This window comes from Mobula birostris, chromosome 26, assembly GCF_030028105.1.
Source record: "Mobula birostris isolate sMobBir1 chromosome 26, sMobBir1.hap1, whole genome shotgun sequence".
In the NCBI taxonomy this organism is placed as follows: Eukaryota; Metazoa; Chordata; class Chondrichthyes; order Myliobatiformes; family Myliobatidae; genus Mobula; species Mobula birostris.
In genome coordinates this window covers 25123059-25139881 of record NC_092395.1, presented here as the reverse complement: position 1 = coordinate 25139881, position 16823 = coordinate 25123059, and the positions used below count along the sequence as shown (strand labels likewise).

At 40.5% G+C, this 16823-nt stretch overlaps 1 protein-coding gene across 2 annotated transcripts in view; it reads right to left on the bottom strand.

Annotated features, from left to right (window-relative positions):
- Positions 1 to 16823, bottom strand: part of upf1 (UPF1 RNA helicase and ATPase) — a 57991-nt gene that overhangs the window by 3547 nt on the left and 37621 nt on the right. The window contains exons 8-22 of one of the 2 annotated variants that reach the window (XM_072244568.1): positions 16527 to 16634; positions 14481 to 14589; positions 13571 to 13730; positions 12388 to 12506; positions 11066 to 11230; positions 9817 to 9931; positions 9319 to 9462; positions 8522 to 8735; positions 7693 to 7810; positions 7174 to 7330; positions 6810 to 6952; positions 6125 to 6299; positions 4599 to 4680; positions 2087 to 2251; positions 1740 to 1960 (exon numbers count right to left, since the gene is read on the bottom strand). In XM_072244568.1, coding sequence (XP_072100669.1) covers positions 1740 to 1960; positions 2087 to 2251; positions 4599 to 4680; positions 6125 to 6299; positions 6810 to 6952; positions 7174 to 7330; positions 7693 to 7810; positions 8522 to 8735; positions 9319 to 9462; positions 9817 to 9931; positions 11066 to 11230; positions 12388 to 12506; positions 13571 to 13730; positions 14481 to 14589; positions 16527 to 16634 — 2195 coding nt within the window. The remainder of the gene's footprint in view (positions 1 to 1739; positions 1961 to 2086; positions 2252 to 4598; positions 4681 to 6124; positions 6300 to 6809; positions 6953 to 7173; positions 7331 to 7692; positions 7811 to 8521; positions 8736 to 9318; positions 9463 to 9816; positions 9932 to 11065; positions 11231 to 12387; positions 12507 to 13570; positions 13731 to 14480; positions 14590 to 16526; positions 16635 to 16823) is intronic. The other variant, XM_072244569.1, reaches the window with a different exon arrangement.

Genomic DNA, 16823 nt, shown 5'->3' with positions numbered 1-16823 from the left:
CCAGAGGATCTTGACAGTTCTGACCCAAAGTGCACCAATAAGACTATACAGTGCCTATACTATAAAAAGTATTCAACCCCCCCCCCAAAGTTTTCATGTTTTATTATTTTACAACAATGAACCACAGTGGATTTAATTTGGCTTTTTGACACCGATTTAAAAAAATCTCGTCTCAAAATGAAAACAGATCTCTACAAAGTGATCTAAATTAATTTCAAATATGAAACACAAAATAATTGATTGCTTAAGTGTTCAATATGATACATGAAATCATCACTGGTGTAGCCAATTGGTTTTAGAAGTCACATTAATTAGTTAAATGAAGATCTGGTTTTGAAGACCTGTGCACAGCCAAGGTGTTTCAATTGACTGCAGTAAAAATACACTTCAATAGCAGTTGGAAGGTCCAACTGCTGGTGAGTCAGTATCCTGGCAAAATCTACAGCACGAAGACAAAAGAACACTCCAAGCAATTCTGCAAAAAGGTTACTGAAAAGCACAGGTCAAGAAATGGATACAAGAAAATTTCCAAGCCACCGAATATCCCTTGTCAGCCCTCAGGAAATGGAAAGAATATGGCACAGCTGTCTATCTGCCTAAAGCAGGTCGTCCTCAAAAACTGGGGCAGCGTGCAAGAAGGGGACTAACGATGAAGGCCAGCAAGAGACCTATGACACCTCTGGAGGAGTTTACTAGCTTCAGTGGCTGAGATGTGAGAGTGCGCATACAACTGTTGCCCGGGTGCTTCACCAGTTGCAGCTTCATGGGAGAGCGGCAAAGAGAAAGCCACTGTTGAAAACACAACTCACATGAAACCTCGGCTAGAGTTTGCCAGAAGTCATGTGGGAGACTCTAAAGTCAGCTGGAAGAAAATTCTATGGTCTGATGAAACCAAAATTGAGCTTTTTGGCTATCGGACTAAACACTATGTTTGGCATAAGCCAAACACTGCACATGATCAAAAACACACCATTCCTACCGTGAAGCATCATGCACCAGACCCTGGAAGGCTTCTGAAGGTAGAGGGCAAAATGAATGCAGCAAAATACAGGGAAATCCTGATGCAGTCTGCAAGAGAACTGCAACTTGGGAGATATGTTTTCCAGCAAGATAATGAACCCAAGCATAAAGCCAAAGTTACACAGGAATTGCTTAAAGACGACAAAGTTAATGTCCTGGAGTGGTCAAGTCAGAGTCCAGACCTCAATCCAATTGAGAATTCGTGGCTGAACTTGAAAAGGGCTGTTCACTCATGATCCCCATGCAATCTGACAGAGCTTGAGCAGTTTTGAAAAGAAAAAGAGAAAAAATTGCAGTGTCCAGATGTAGAAAACTGATAGAAACCTATTCATACACACTCAAAGTTGTAACTGCTGTCAAAGATGCATCCACTGAATACTGATTTGGAGAGTGAAAATTTGTTCAATGAATTATTTTGTGTTTAATATTTGTATTTACTTTAGATCACTTTGCACTTTTTCACAAGTCTTTTTCTGTTTATCAGTGTCAAACAAAACCCGATGTGCTTCAATGTTGTAAAACAATAAAACATGAAAAGTTCCAAGGAGGAGGAGTTAATTAAGATGGCTATGGTGCTTGTAAGGGAGATGAGGAGATGGAAGTTTGCTACGCTTTGAGGAAGTTTCTCATACAGGACGTGGTTCACAATCCAGCCTGCAGCACAAAATTGTTCTCCTCTACAAGTTTCCATTATCAGTGTAAGCTGAGTTGAGATTTACCTGTGAGAGTTCTGGCTGAGACAGGCCTGGCTGGCTCATTTGTGAAGGCTGGCTCATGGAGATGTATCCCTGGGTAAGCGGGCCCTGAGAGAAAGGCTGCGACACCACATCTTGACTGGCCTGGCTATTGGGTAGGTTGGCCTGGTTGTTCAGCTGATTCCCCAGGCCACGGTTTCTCTGACGAGCCCCACGGCTCAGCTTCCCTTTTGCAATTCCACGACCTTCAAACAACAGTAAGTTTTAATACTGGTTGAGCGCGGAAGACTGATACAAAAACCATCATCCCTCTGTGACCCAGTTTCTTTGTGATATCCCCATGGTTAGATAAAGGAACAAGCTGCATTTACCTGCTGCAGGACCATTTGCCTGTCCAAAATAGCCAGGTGGAGGCATTGGAGGCATCATCAGGTTGAAGGGGATAGGGATGTTCATTGCAGCAACGTGGCTGGGACTGGCTCCAATCATTCCAATCTGATCATGGGTCTGGAAGTACATGTTGGAAGGGCGACCCGCTGGTGGTAGTGGAGATGAGAGATGAAAATATGAGAAATATGACAGACACTCAAAAATCTTAGTGACCTGACAAACAAATACATCCCTTTGCAAGATTTAATTTAATCTAGCCTCTGCAACACTCCTTCTGATCCTGCACTCCTCTCTTAATCCCATTCTGGAAGTGTACCATTTTCACATCGGCACAGAAAACACAAATAAAAGAAAGCAGCCACATGGCCCTCCAGCAGTGTCTCAATCTTCTCCCCATTCTCTTTTGCTTCCGATCCTCACATCCTTTTGGATATTGAAATCAATCACCCATGGCCTTCCATCCTTCCGAATTGGAAAATTTCAAAGATCTACAAATCAGCTCATCCACTTCCAAACAGATGACCTTTACTCAAAATTTCTAGATTCACTAGCAAAAGGAAATCGCCTTTTGCAATCTTTTATGTCTCACTGAAATCAGCTCATTAAACTTCAGGGAATTTAGTCTATCACCATATTTCATCTTACACAGCCCCTTCATTCCTGGATTCAAACAGGTAAATCTGCAATGCAGTAGCAATATAGAATACTATAACATACAGTTTTTAGTGTGTGGTTACAGTCTGAAGCAAAGGGATGAGAAACTCTTCAGCTAATTACAGGAAAATGTTACGATAGTGGTTGCCAAACTTTTTAAGCCCAAGATCCCCTACCTCAGCCTCAGTGAAAGGCAAGATCGACCTACTAAATTGTTCAGTCACACGCATGCGCACCAGGCAGAAAAAACCCCACAACCCAGAAACAACCTCTCTCCACAAAAAGCCTTCCTTCCGCAGCGGGAGCACCACTATATTACTATTATCTTAATTAGTATTACTTATTTTTATAATGCTCACATTACAACACCTTTAATTTTATGTTTCATTATTTAATTTTATTTCAAAACAAAAAATAAATGAATAAAAATTGACTATTGCACTCAGTGTGATGACTGGGGCTGAACACTTTCTGCTAGTTCCCCGAAATTTGGCTCATAACTACAGACAGCCAGTTTGAGACAGTCTGTGAGGTGTAAGTCAGCTCCCGTACTTAGATTTCATAATTTTCATCTGTTGCAGCACAACGGTCTCGCAAACCTCCTGACAGACTGAATATTTGAATGGACAGTTTCCTTCGTTAGACTGAATGTTGAATCTGCCACGTTTTTCAGGTGTCTTGTATTGGTAAGCTTTTATTGAGACACTAGTATAACTTTCAGAGGTATGCAAGATAATAACGCCACTGTTTTTTGTTTCCCAGTTATTTACATTTGGGGAATGTTGGAATTTAAAGGGGGAGAAGTGTTGTAATGTGAACATTATAAAGATAAGTTAACAGACATCCCGCCCTGCAAAAACTCATTTCAGGGAGGTAGCACCATCAATTTGCGGGAGACTCCCAGAACTTCCAGGAGAGGTGGGATGTCTGCAATACAGTAGCTCCTTAGCAGCTAGCCAGCTAGTTTAAATAACGTTAGCTATGCTAATGAACGAATGACACCTGTTAAGCTCACCTCAACATGTCTTTTACAGTCTTAACCCACCATGGGCAATAGAAAAGTCACTGTTGCAAACAGCGCAGCGAGCAACACTCATTATCTTTGACCCCTATTAGGCAGGGGTACACTTTAGTGTAGTCTGGGGTAACGTACGTTTTATATTTTCTTCTTTTGGAACACTCTGGCATGGCGCTCTCTCTCTCACTCGCTCTCTTGCTCTCTCTCAAAAAAATCGATTTCCAGGATATTGTATATAATTTGCGAGCACCAGGGAGCCACTATCAATATGCGGGAGACTCCCGGAACTTCCAGGAGAGGTGGGACGTCTGAGCTAATACAAATTAGGATAATGGCAATACAGCAACATTCCCACCACGGAAAGCCACCTGCAAAGAGAGGCTGCCCCCGGGCCACGGGGCCCCACCTCCGGTCCCTCCTACCATGGTGCATGGCGGGGGAGCTATACACACACGCACACTCCGCAGAAAGAACGGAAGCAAAACCCCGCAACCCAGAACCCCCCCCCCCGCAAACAGCCCTCAGCAGTGGGAGCACTACCACACCATCATCATCCTAATTCGCATTACTTATTTTTATAATGCTCACATTACAACAGTATTTGTGTATTTATTTTTCATTTTTTTCAGGATCTACTGGGAAAGTCTCAAAGATCGACTGGTTGGCGACCACTATGTTACGAGATCATACTTTGACTTCACAATCGTGAATCCCATGATCACAGTTAAGAAGTCAACCAACTTGAGCCAAGCTTTGATTAGTTGAACATTCATATTAATCAAGCTTTCAATGCCAACAGTTCTGAATTCAAACAAAATTACCTTGGCCACTCCGATCATACACAGAGCCTGGGATGATGGCTTCTCGAGCATCATACATGGCCGTGGTCATGAATCTAGCTCCCTGAAACACAGGAATATTCATTAATACAAATCACATCCCACTAAAAAACTAGTTTCAGTTTGAAGAACACTATTTAACTCCAGACCCAAAAATAATGATGAGTTTGAGTACAGAGAGGAAATTAAAAACCTGGTGGCATGGTGCAAAGACAATAACCTATCCCTCAATGTCAGCAAGACGAAGGAATTGGTTGTTGACTTCAGAAGGAGTAGCGGACCGCACGACTCCATTTACATCAGTGGTGTGCAAGTGGAACAGGTCAAAAGCTTTAAGTTCCTCGGGGTCAATATTACAAATGACCTGACTTGGTCCAACCAAGCAGAGTCCACTGCCAAGAAGGCCCACCAGCGCCTTTACTTCCTGAGAAAGCTAAAGAAATTTGGCCTGTCCCCTAAAACCCTCGCTAATTTTTATAGATGCACCGTAGAAAGCATTCTTCTAGAGTGCATCACAACCTGGTATGGAAGTTGTCCTGTCCAAGACCGGAAGAAGCTGCAGAAAATCATGAATACAGCGCAGCACATCACACAAACCAATCTTCTGTCCTTGGACTCACTTTACACCGCATGCTGTCGGAGCAGTGCTGCCAGGATAATCAAGGACACGACCCACCCAGCCAACACACTTTTCATCCCTCTTCCCTCCGGGAGAAGGCTCAGGAGCTTGAAAACTCGTACGGCCAGATTTGGGAACAGCTTCTTTCCAACTGTGATAAGATTGCTGAACGGATCCTGACCCGGATCTGGGTTGTATCCTCCAAGTATCTGGACCTGCCTCTCGGTTTTTTTGCACTACCTTACTTTCCCTTTTCTATTTATGATCTATAATTTAAATTTTTAATATTTACTATCAATTTGTACTCCAGGGAGCGGGAAGCACAGAATCAAATATTGCTGTGATGATTGTACGCTCTAGTATCAATTGTTTGGCGACAATAAAGTAACACCATTAGAAATACATACAACAGCCAACAGTTAAGCAGCATATAGACAGGTACACGAACAGGCAAGGAAGAGAGGGATACAGACCTTTTACAGGCAGGTGGAATCAGTTTAAACTGGCATCATGGTCAGCACAGACATGGTGGCTGAAGGACCATTACCGTGCTGTTTGCATAAGCAAACTGACAGTTTGCCAGAAGGGACCAGAGTGCCGTCTCTCTAATCAGACTCAGACATCACCCAAGTACAGACAACACTGCTTGTAAGCTGCCAGTTGCCTGCAGAAATTTCACACAAAGAAATGGAACCAACAAAATTGTACATAGGGAAGCTTTATAAAACTCCAGTTTAAAACAACAGTGGTCAAAGAAACCAGCTGCGAGGAGTTTAACTGTTTCAGACCACTTCTGTGTAAACAACCTGCCACAACCATCTGCCCATGTCAAGAGAAATTGCTGTGTCTACATCACAGATGGGTGAGGACAGAGCGACACCGTCCTTACCGGGTTGATGGTATTGACCAGCTTCCGTGGTTTGCTGAACTGCATCAAGCTCTCACGTAGATTATTCAGTGGTCCCTCCACCAGCACTTTCTGCTCCTTGTAATAGTTCAGCAGGTGATTCCACAGCGGCTGTTTAGACAGAGCCTTTGGATTCCCCACAATAATTACACCATATCTGTATACCAGAGGGTTACATAAAACCTTTTGATTACATTTCAAAAGGAACTGAAAAAATTACCAACAGAATTCCCCACCTTACAAAGTTCCCATCCATCCCACAAACTTAATTTTCCTATCTGTCCACACCTCCCCAGATCTTTTCTGCTACAGAAACTAAATGGCTACTTGTTTCTCCCAAATTATATTATTTACAGACCTTGGATATTAGGCAAGAATGAGCAGCTGTATGACACCCAATCTTAGCATTTAACATGGAACAGGAATGCAAAGGGTGTGATGCAAATGCCTACATAATAGCACATTATAGACTTGTGACATACCATTGCATAACACAATACAATACAAACTCAACCTCACATACGCCTAATTCTGAGAGCCATCAGAACAAATATATTCCCTCTCAAGAGCTCATTTAGCCACATAATGCTACCAAATACCTCTACTTGATTATGCACTCTGCTTTTAATATCTTTTTGCAATACCACCTCTTCCCATAACTTCTCACCTTGCTCTTGTCAGGGCCACATTCAGACGGCGAGGGTCATTGAGAAATCCAATGCCCTGATGTTCATTTGCTCGAACACACGATAGGATAATGAAATCCTTTTCTCGACCCTGGAACGCATCCACACTTGCAATCTCCACCTCCTAGAAGATGCACACATAATTTTACAACACAGCGATTCTAACTACCGAACGAATAGAGAAACTCTATGTACTCAACTTTGCCATGATAAAATGTTCTACTGATTTTTACCGTAGCGATTCCCTGCTGCTAAGAAACCCTCAACTCTATTTTGCTAATTTGTGACAGACCATAGCCTTGAAGGCATTGCCTAAACTACCACAAAGGTGTTAGTAAACAGTACCTGATAGAGCTTGGTGTGCAGAGAACCACTGAACTGCATGTACTGCACCAGGTATGACCGCTGCCCCTCATACGGAGTAATGATGCCAATCTGATCTGGTTTGGCACCTGCTTTCAGAAGTTTGGTGGTGATCTTCTCTACATTGGCTGCCTCAGTCCTGAAAATAGAAGAAATTTCAGCTTTGAGGTACTAGATGTGACAAATGTTGGTGGTAAATCCCTGGCCATCATTCCAATGTTATAATATTGTTTAGCACAGCCCCTACATTCCTGCTTCATTGCCAAGATGAACAAATAATTTTTGATGCCCAGATATGTATATGCTTACTCAAATTATTGCTGTGCTTTGCCATTATAATAGCAATTGCACTAAACACAGCTAATAGATTGGTTTTGTCTCCTGTTCCTGCCAAAACAAAAGCTCAAGAAATCAAAAATATTAAAGAATTGCCTTTAAAAGATCTAAAGTAGCTGAAAGAAAGTGTATGATTTGGCAAAGATCTATTAACTCTGTACTCACCTATTAAGGTATGAAGTGCCTGAACTGGCGATTTCCTCCTGTCCTTGAGTCACATAGAAGAACATTGGCTTGTCAGGCTGTGGCCACTGGAAGTCGAAACCTTTCTTGATACGATCCGCTGTGAACCAGAAATAAACCATCAAAGAAACAAACCCACAATGCAGAATGATCTCTCATTGCCTATCTATACACCTATCAGCATACACTGTATTTCTACACATATTGAGTGACAATTCTTTCTTGAGATTTTAGTACACTACCAACTAGGCAATAAACAACTTTGCTGAGTGAATCTACTGGACATTAATCTACTTTCAGATCTGTTAACTATACAAAGTCAACAGGGAGTGAGTTAGTGCCAACCATTAAAAGCCAAGATTAACTCTAACCTAATAAGGATATAGAGATAGACAGCTAGGCTTAATTCTGAACCAAATGTGATCCACTGGTATATTTATGACTGATTAGTTTTTGGGGAAATTAGATTTTTGTTTTCACCAGGTCACCTGCATCTTTCACTAATCATAATAATACAGGAATAACACTGAGAAATTACATATAATATTAACATATATTTAAAAACTCAGAAGGTTTTTTGTTTGAAAGTGGTAATGAAACTTCTACTAATAGTCATACTCGCTGTGACCAATGTACCATGTTCTAAAAATCACACAAACAAAACAAAATTCTAGAGAATAGGCCTGACTGCAGAAACTGTCACTACACACACTACTGAAAATGCCACATTAAAGTAAAATCAATGACAGACCCTTGGGTTCAAGAAAACGGATGTTATTTTGTAAACTGTCTTTTCCTCCAATAATTTTACCTGCAGTAACACCATTTTGCAGTGAGCCCTCATAGAAAATGTTGGATGGAAAGGCACTGAGGGCTGGGTGCATCCGGTACTGGACTTGCAGACGTATTGGCCGAATCCCCAGAACAACCAGGCGCTCAAACAGTGACTGAGACAGACCAGCTTTTGCAGCTTTCTTGCACATAACCACTGGACCTAGTTGGCAATGATCGCCAACCAAGATCAGCTATAAAGAGAAACAAATCAAATTCAAAATTGGACCCACTTACTTTGTGGTTGATTCCCAAAAAAATCAAGTAACCTCACTTGGTTCGGCTCAATTTGGTTGTCTTACCCAATGGTAACTAGCTGATTTGCTCCAAATGGTTAAGCAATGTTTGTTCACACAATGCAAGAAACAAAATGCACATCTAATTTGAAAAAAAATCAGCCACTTGAGGTGAGTCAATGACATCAATGAATTGGTATTGCCTGCCTTGAGCTGAAGTTTATTATAGTTCCACCCTCTCAAGTTCAAGAAAATTACTTGGAAGGACCCAAAGAAAATCAGTTCATCAACAGCATTACGTCTAATTTCAGCCCAAATAAAATCTTTCCCACACTTCCAAACTCAAGATGGATCATAACCAATAAACGAAATTATTAGTCTTCACAGGAAAATTCAGTGTTAGGCTCACTCATCTTTTAGAGAGTCTCAGTCCTGAACTTTATGATATGGTCTTTAGTATTCTTCATTATACAAAGTCTTCACTTCAATTTGCAAATCAAAAAAAAAAAGACTGCACAAACTGTCAATGCACATAACATACCTGCTTTGCTCCCAAGACCACAGGGACCATACATTCTGGCTCTGTGGCCTGGGTGCTCTCATCAATTAGAATGGAACGAAACTGCATCTTAGCCAAACGAGGATCGCCAGCTCCCACACAAGTGCAGCAAATAACATCCGCATTCTATAAAAGAACATAACACAATTGTTTACAGGCAAAAAAAACAGTGGCTTTGAGTAGAACTGCAACAGAGCAAACAAAATTAATATTACATTTATCCACATTTAATTCTAGAGCAAGGGCAGTCAATAATCTTCTGCTGGGATTTGCTAAGCAGGGACATTCAGACATTGCTGTCAACCTCAACACTATTGCCATCCATGAGATCTTCAATGACTTGTCTCCCAAATAATAACAAATTCATTAACATGCAGTATAACGTTTACAAGTACCATTTCACCAGCAGGTATGTAAGTAGGTGATCTTTGAGAACTATGAAGCACATGATTCAATGCAATAAAATGATGAGCTTCTTACCATCAACAGCTCACGCTCTGCTGTCCTTTTAAGGGCACGGTAGCGTTTTTCATCTGCGGATGACAGCTCACCAGTCTCGTCCTTCAGCTGCTGCAGCTTCTGCAATTCAGGCATGCTGGAGAGCAGAGCAAATGGATATTACGTGCCATAAATGCACTGCTGACCACAGCAAGAACTACATGCACAAGCCAGAGAGGTGAGCCACCTTAAGTTACAGCAAAGCTCCAAGCATTGGATGCTAATGCACATGGCCAATATGGTTGGCCATTTTAGTTACTGGTGGGTCCCTCAGGAGCAGATAACCACAAGCAGCCATCCTTCAACTTTTACTGAAACCAGGACCACCCGTACTCCATAGATAATCCTTATCTGGACACTGATGCTGGTTTAGCTCAGTGTCTAAATTCTCAAATGCAAGAACCTAAACCATGCAGGTCAGGAATGACCCAGGAATACTCTAAACCAGTTTAAAATATGCACCAAGATCTCAGTATTTATTGCCATTCAAAGGGGCAAGGAAAGGACAGAGTTTGTAGTCAAATACTGTATTAGACCTACACCAGATGTAGTAACTGGGTAGACAATGGTATTTAAGCAAACGGACACAAGCCTACCACCTTCTAACTGGCTTTGGTTAGAAACCATTTCAGTTCACTGTTTGAGCTTTGAAAATTAATGGAAGGAACCATATTATTTTTAGTGCATTCACCATTCTCATAACACCAAAAAAAAAAGCGCCCAGGTTCTAGAAAATGTTAGCAGGAAAAATGGGTTCTGTGTTCAGTCTTAAAATTTGAAACAAATAGAACTTGATTAAAACCAGCAGTTGTAAACCATAAGCGTCTGTAAATGACAGAATTTGCAAACCATGGACAGGTCAATGCCTACATCTCAACTAGCTTCCTGATGTTTCAGCTCCAATCGAGAAGCCAACATCAGTGCACAGTTGAGGGTGTTGTCTCCTCAGTATCAGTTTATACACTCCTCTGGGGTCCGAAAAAAAAAGATATAATACTGGGAAAAAAAAGATAATACTTTTGTTGGGAGGTATTCTGGAGCACAGATGTTGAAAGGCAGAATCAATTAGTCTTTATTTATTTAGAGATATAACACAGTAACAAGCTCTTCTGTCAGGGCACTTCACCCTGCATTGTAAGTTCACACAACTGCAATGCAAACACAGGACGGTATACAGTGCCTTGCACTTTGCATGACCAATAAATTGGTGCACCATGCAATAGCTACTTACCTGTCCATGTTACGGATCTGATTATGCAAAGCCAAGAACGAGACTGGTGAATCAATAGCCTCACGACTCTTGGCGCATAACCGCACCACTTTCAAGCCCGTGTGGTGGATCTTCTCAGTCAACTGGTCCACTGCAATGTTACTTGGAGCACACACTAGAACAGGGCTACAAGTAAAGAAAAGCATATTAAAGCTGCATAGCAGTACTCCAACCAACTGAATCTATAGTACAAGTGCACCTAGTACAAAATTCAGATCACACTAATTAAAAGAAACCATTAAGTAGCTTGCACAAACAGCACCCCCCCCCGAAGTAAATTTTTAGGAAGTCTTCCATTTCAACATTAGACACTCATGAACAATTAAACCCTTTGTTAGCTAAGTTAATATATCTTTGAAATGGCCCATTTTATTGGGAACCCTGTATATGGATCCAATTTCTTAAATTCATGATTATAAAGCAAGAGAAGCAGTAAAAGAATATTGCAGAGTGATCACAGGACAATTTCATATCTGCAAACAAAATAACAGTATCATCTTGTGTAATTGTGAATTTTATTGCATTACTATGCCTTCAGCAGTGAATGCTTTAAGTTTGGTAACTAGCTCTAAAATTTTCTGGTTCTGTTCTGCTCCTTCTCCCTAAGATATCTTAAGTTTATGTTCATGCATCCTATTAATTGTACAATTATTTGATCAAAAGAGTTGATAAAGTGATTAATGCTGTAGTCGAAGTCTACCAATTGTTTAAAATAAGGAAAAATCTCAAGTGCTTATACAAGTGTTGCTATGGACAGTAAAAAAAAAATTGATTAAACAGCCGTGCTTAAAATAAGAAAAAATGACAGATAATATATTTTCTCATGGTATAGGTGGTCATTAGGTCTATATGCCAGCTCACAACTGCCGCATTCCCCATGTCTCCAACATCCTATTCTCTCCTAATATGCCCATCAATTCACCCCTATTCTCCTATCACCTACTAATACCAAGGGCAATATATATAGTAGGCATTATATCAATATTGAATTGTTGAACCCTTGTAGAAACCCACAGACATATGGAACACACGCAGACTCCTGGATGCTGCTACTTCTGTTGGAGGGTATAGTAAAACAGAATGTGCAACAAAATGTTAAAAATAGAGAAAGACAAGAAATAGATTATGCTGACTCTAATCATCTCTAAGTAGTAATCAGTACAGAACCTAAACCTGTCCTCCCTGAACCAAAAGCTATAATATTACTACTAGTATCAGAAGTAGCACAGCATCTCAAAATGTTTCCCCAGTTTTGTACAAGCTCAGATGCCGGCAATACTTACCCATTGCCCTGTCTAGCCAAGTGGTAGACTATAGTGGCAGAGGTGACAGTTTTGCCAGTGCCTGGTGGTCCCTGGATCAGGCTGAGGGGGCGCTGAAGAACAGTCTTCACAGCATAGACCTGTTGGAGAGATTACAAAGAATCTCAGTGATCTTTCAAGATTTATATTGCAGCTTTGCCAAGACAACTCAATGCACTAATTACATACCACTTTCAGTACATCACTTCAAAAAGCAGTATTTAGTTTACTAGTGTTTCACGGTTCAAGTGAGCAGAATATCACCTGCACAATATTTACATAGGACTTAAAACACTAAATATTGTTGTAAACAGAGTTTAAGTGGACTGCAAACACACGTCTTACTGCCGTGAGTCACTTAATGTAAAATTTTGTACTATTCTTCATAGAGAGTTTCACTGGCCAACTACCATACACAGGAAAATTTTGAAGTTTAAAACTTGCAATGTGAAGCAGATTGGGAAAACCACTGTTCATAAAATACAGTAGCCATAAAATGCACAAGGTCAAATCACTGCCTGCTCTTGCTGCAACAACAGATATCTTTTTGGTGTTTAAACTGATCAGAGACCAGAGGAACTCATGCTACTGCACAAATGTACACCAGGTACCGTGGAGTTGAAAGACCAGAACATACTTGAAGCAAAGCTACCAATTTCCTCCCAGCAGCAACATCAAAAGTGAACTATGACATTTGCTGGTAACTGGCAGATCAGAAGTTTTATTTTGTGAATACAGAACAAAAAACACATTCTTGGTTGCCTTGGTGTCGGCCTCAATTCCAGTAAATACTGCAAATCAGAACATAGCAAAACTGCCTTCTTCCCCTCTATTCTGGAACCTGTGAAGCATGTAAGGGACACTACCAAGAGATTCTGAATATCATATAGTGGCAATGCAATACATTGACAAAGCATCTGCAGCAGGCTTGTGATGAATATGTTATGGAATTGCTTCATCTCCAGGTCAAATGGCCTTTAAAGCCATCAGATACAATTTACAATTGGAGCAGATTAATACACACAGCCTGAAACAATCTGAGGGACTGCTACCTTGATATGCTTTAATACCAAATTAAGTAGCAACTATATACAAGTCTATTTTAGCGAAAAGGGAATTAACAAGCCAGGTACAATTTTAAAGGAAAATTACTCAAAACATCTACCTGTGAGTGATTGAGATCAGGCAGCCCATGAGCGGTGAAACGTTTGGGTAGCTGGCATTTAATAATCACATCCTCAACCTCGTGACCAAGCAACTTGTGGTAAATGTAGCCAGAGACAGAGGTCTCATCCACAGCAAAGGTTTTCAGTGCACTCTGCATTCTGTAATGGGCAAAATGCACAAGTGAATACGAACATCTGAAAGGAAGATCTTGTAAAGAATGACAAAACAAAAAATACAGGTGGAGTTCTATTTCTGTGGGACTATTGTTGGACTGATATTTTAGCTTTTTTGAACTCGACCCAACAGTGGCCACATTGCAGTAAATGATGTCATTCTGTATTATTAAAATTTGTTGTTTTTTTTAGATGTGAGGCCCTGTATTTTCAACAGAGAACTTTCATTATCACACAGTAAAAACAGCATTCACTTCAAATTACAAAGTAAGCATTCTATGGCTTCACATACTTCATCTTATAGAATGAATTTTTCTTCCACACTATCAGCACTGGGATCAGGTGCTGACAGCTAACAGTCTATAAAGGAGAACTCTGTTTCACAGGCAACATTCTGACAGCTTGGGGCTAACCTTACTAAGGGTATGTCAGTGTCTTTTTGATTCCAGCATCACTTTCATTGTACAACTGAAATGTCCATACTTTTTTTTTAAAAAAAGCAGTTTATAATTTTTATACAAATCAAAAAACCATTGATAAAAATATTGGTTATCCTCACCAGTTGCATGGAAACAGAAGTGATTAAACTAAAGCTATCCTGCGACACTGTATTTGCACTTGTTACTACTGGAGTGGGGCAGCTTTACTGCTGCAGCCTTCACACCCAAGGCAGAAAGGTTCATTATGCTACTTTTAAGAGATTAAGAGAAGAGGGCAGGCAAATTGGCAGCTTACCGATCAAATGAAGTTGATTTCCAGACAAAATCCACCTGGAAGTTGTGAGTGACTTCAACTGGGGCTCCAACACTGCTGCGAAGTTCAATGGCGATCTCATCCCCATAATCTGCATAGGCAAGTTAGAGACAACTCCCAGCCTGATCAGGTCAGTCCTAACAACGTCACTCATACTGCCTACAACTGGTTTCATTTTAAAATGGCCTGAATCATACAAGTTACAGGTGCTTGAAAGGAATATGCGAAGCCCAAAGCAAACAGTTTGAAGCCAGATGCAACAAAGGATAGAGAATAGACAATAGTGAAACTTGATTACTCTTAATGAACGAAAGGCAAAGTCACACACGGGAAGGGTGATAATCCAGCTATTATTGAAACATGTCTTAGAGCAGCATAAAAACAAAAGTCCAAATTATTTCAGTGTTTACAGACCAGCCAGATTGGCACAAAATGTGATGGGATCTCAACACTGGTTAAAAACATATTGTAATAGCAAGGGATTATGTGTTATAAAAATTAACCGTTGAAATGAGGGCCACATTGCTAGGAGCATACCATTGGGGTCTGAAACAGGAGGCAGCAAATATGAAGGGAAATCTGAGCAGTGCTAAAGTATGGCAATAAAACTAAGATTCCAGACGCAGAATTTGTAAAATGCAGTGAGAACTCAGAACACAGTAGTGGGGCTAGGGACAAATTAGTTCTGCACACATTTAGGCTTTGACGATGGGTAGGCGATTATAGAAGGTCAGTATGCGGCAGAGATCGTTATTCACTTTTACTATTTAAAAAGGAATAACGGGTGAACAAAGCGGCACACAAGATAATTAGAGGTCTATTAGGTCATCAGTGGGGAAAATTGATAAGACTGTACTAATTTACATTAAAATAGGGAGAAATCAAGGTGTCACTATGAAATTATCAGGGAAGGTCACGTCTAATTTGAGAGTGAATTACTTAAGACGATGATGAGGAAGCTTAAAAAAAGTGTTGGAAACTGCCTACACCAAGGTTCACCAGGGGTTAGTGCCAGTTCCAGTACATTTGATTTGCTATCAAGCCATAGTTAGGTACCAGAGGCAGTTTTAGTGACTTAAATGCAGGTCCACTCGCATCAACAAGGATGCTTGTAGTATGATAAAATATAAGATGGGGAGAAACTGAACCTTTCCCCTCCTTATTTGCTTGATAAGGATACAATACAATTTTAAGGATAAGCTTCCAGCAATTGTGGGGGGTGGGGAAGGAGCAGTGAAGAGTCATTGAACAAAGAATAGACAAATGTTCTATTTTCCATCTTCTTAAAAAAGAGATGAGAGTTGGGGAGAATACACAAAAAATATATCAATGATTAACCCCCCCCCACAGCTGATAGGCTGTGTAGGATGCTCGACTGAATATGCCTTTGTGTTACAAGTTTCAATTGAAATTGGATAAAAAGGACCTCAAAAGTAATAAACTACTCCCATTGCCCCTTGCAGACAAATTCACAGATGGTAGTGAGCCCTTCACAATAATAGGATAAGCCAGTGAAATACTGAACTTAATATTTTGATTTGTAATGTAGGGAATTGCAAACTCAACTTGTGCAACCAGGTGTCAAAAGCAGTCACATAATAAATGGTCTGATCTGTTTTAAGGATACATATTCATTTGGGACACAAGGGAGAATATTGTTGTTCTTATTTCATTGATATGACAGGCAGAATGAGAAGGTGTGAGCCAAACTTAAACTGTGTGCTCTTCATATCTCTCCCTAATCTTGAATCTGCTTAACCCTCCACCTTGTCAAACTGTGTATATTCATTTATCCAATTTCCCACTGAAAGTTATGATTGAATTAGCTTCCACCATTCTCAAGAGTAGATTTTTTGAAAGGACCATGAGACTTATTGCTCCACAAGATACCTGACAGAACCAAGCACATTTAATCTAAAAGCTGGCATTTCTGATACTTAGCAGAGCAGGATTCAGCAGACAGAGGTTAGAGGCAGTATTGTGGAAACTTCAGTAGTACAACGTCCATAAATTAAATTAGTAAGATACAAAGGATACTGTCCGGGACTTTGATCACGTGTCCAATTCCTTTCCAGAGAGGTGCAAGGTCACCCTTGTAGCGTAAACAGATCTCATCTCCTTGCATCAGGCGCATATCTGAAGAGTAAGTGATGGGAATCAGATTATGACCACAGCATACAAGAGTATACCTCCAAACTGTCTTCAGTGTTCATTAGCTGCTCTAACTGATCCACACATATTTAAAGGCTGCCAAGATCATGGCTAAGTATTCTGAGTGAGTGTGTACCAACTTAAAATAATTTTGTTAATACATAGTTTCTTGTT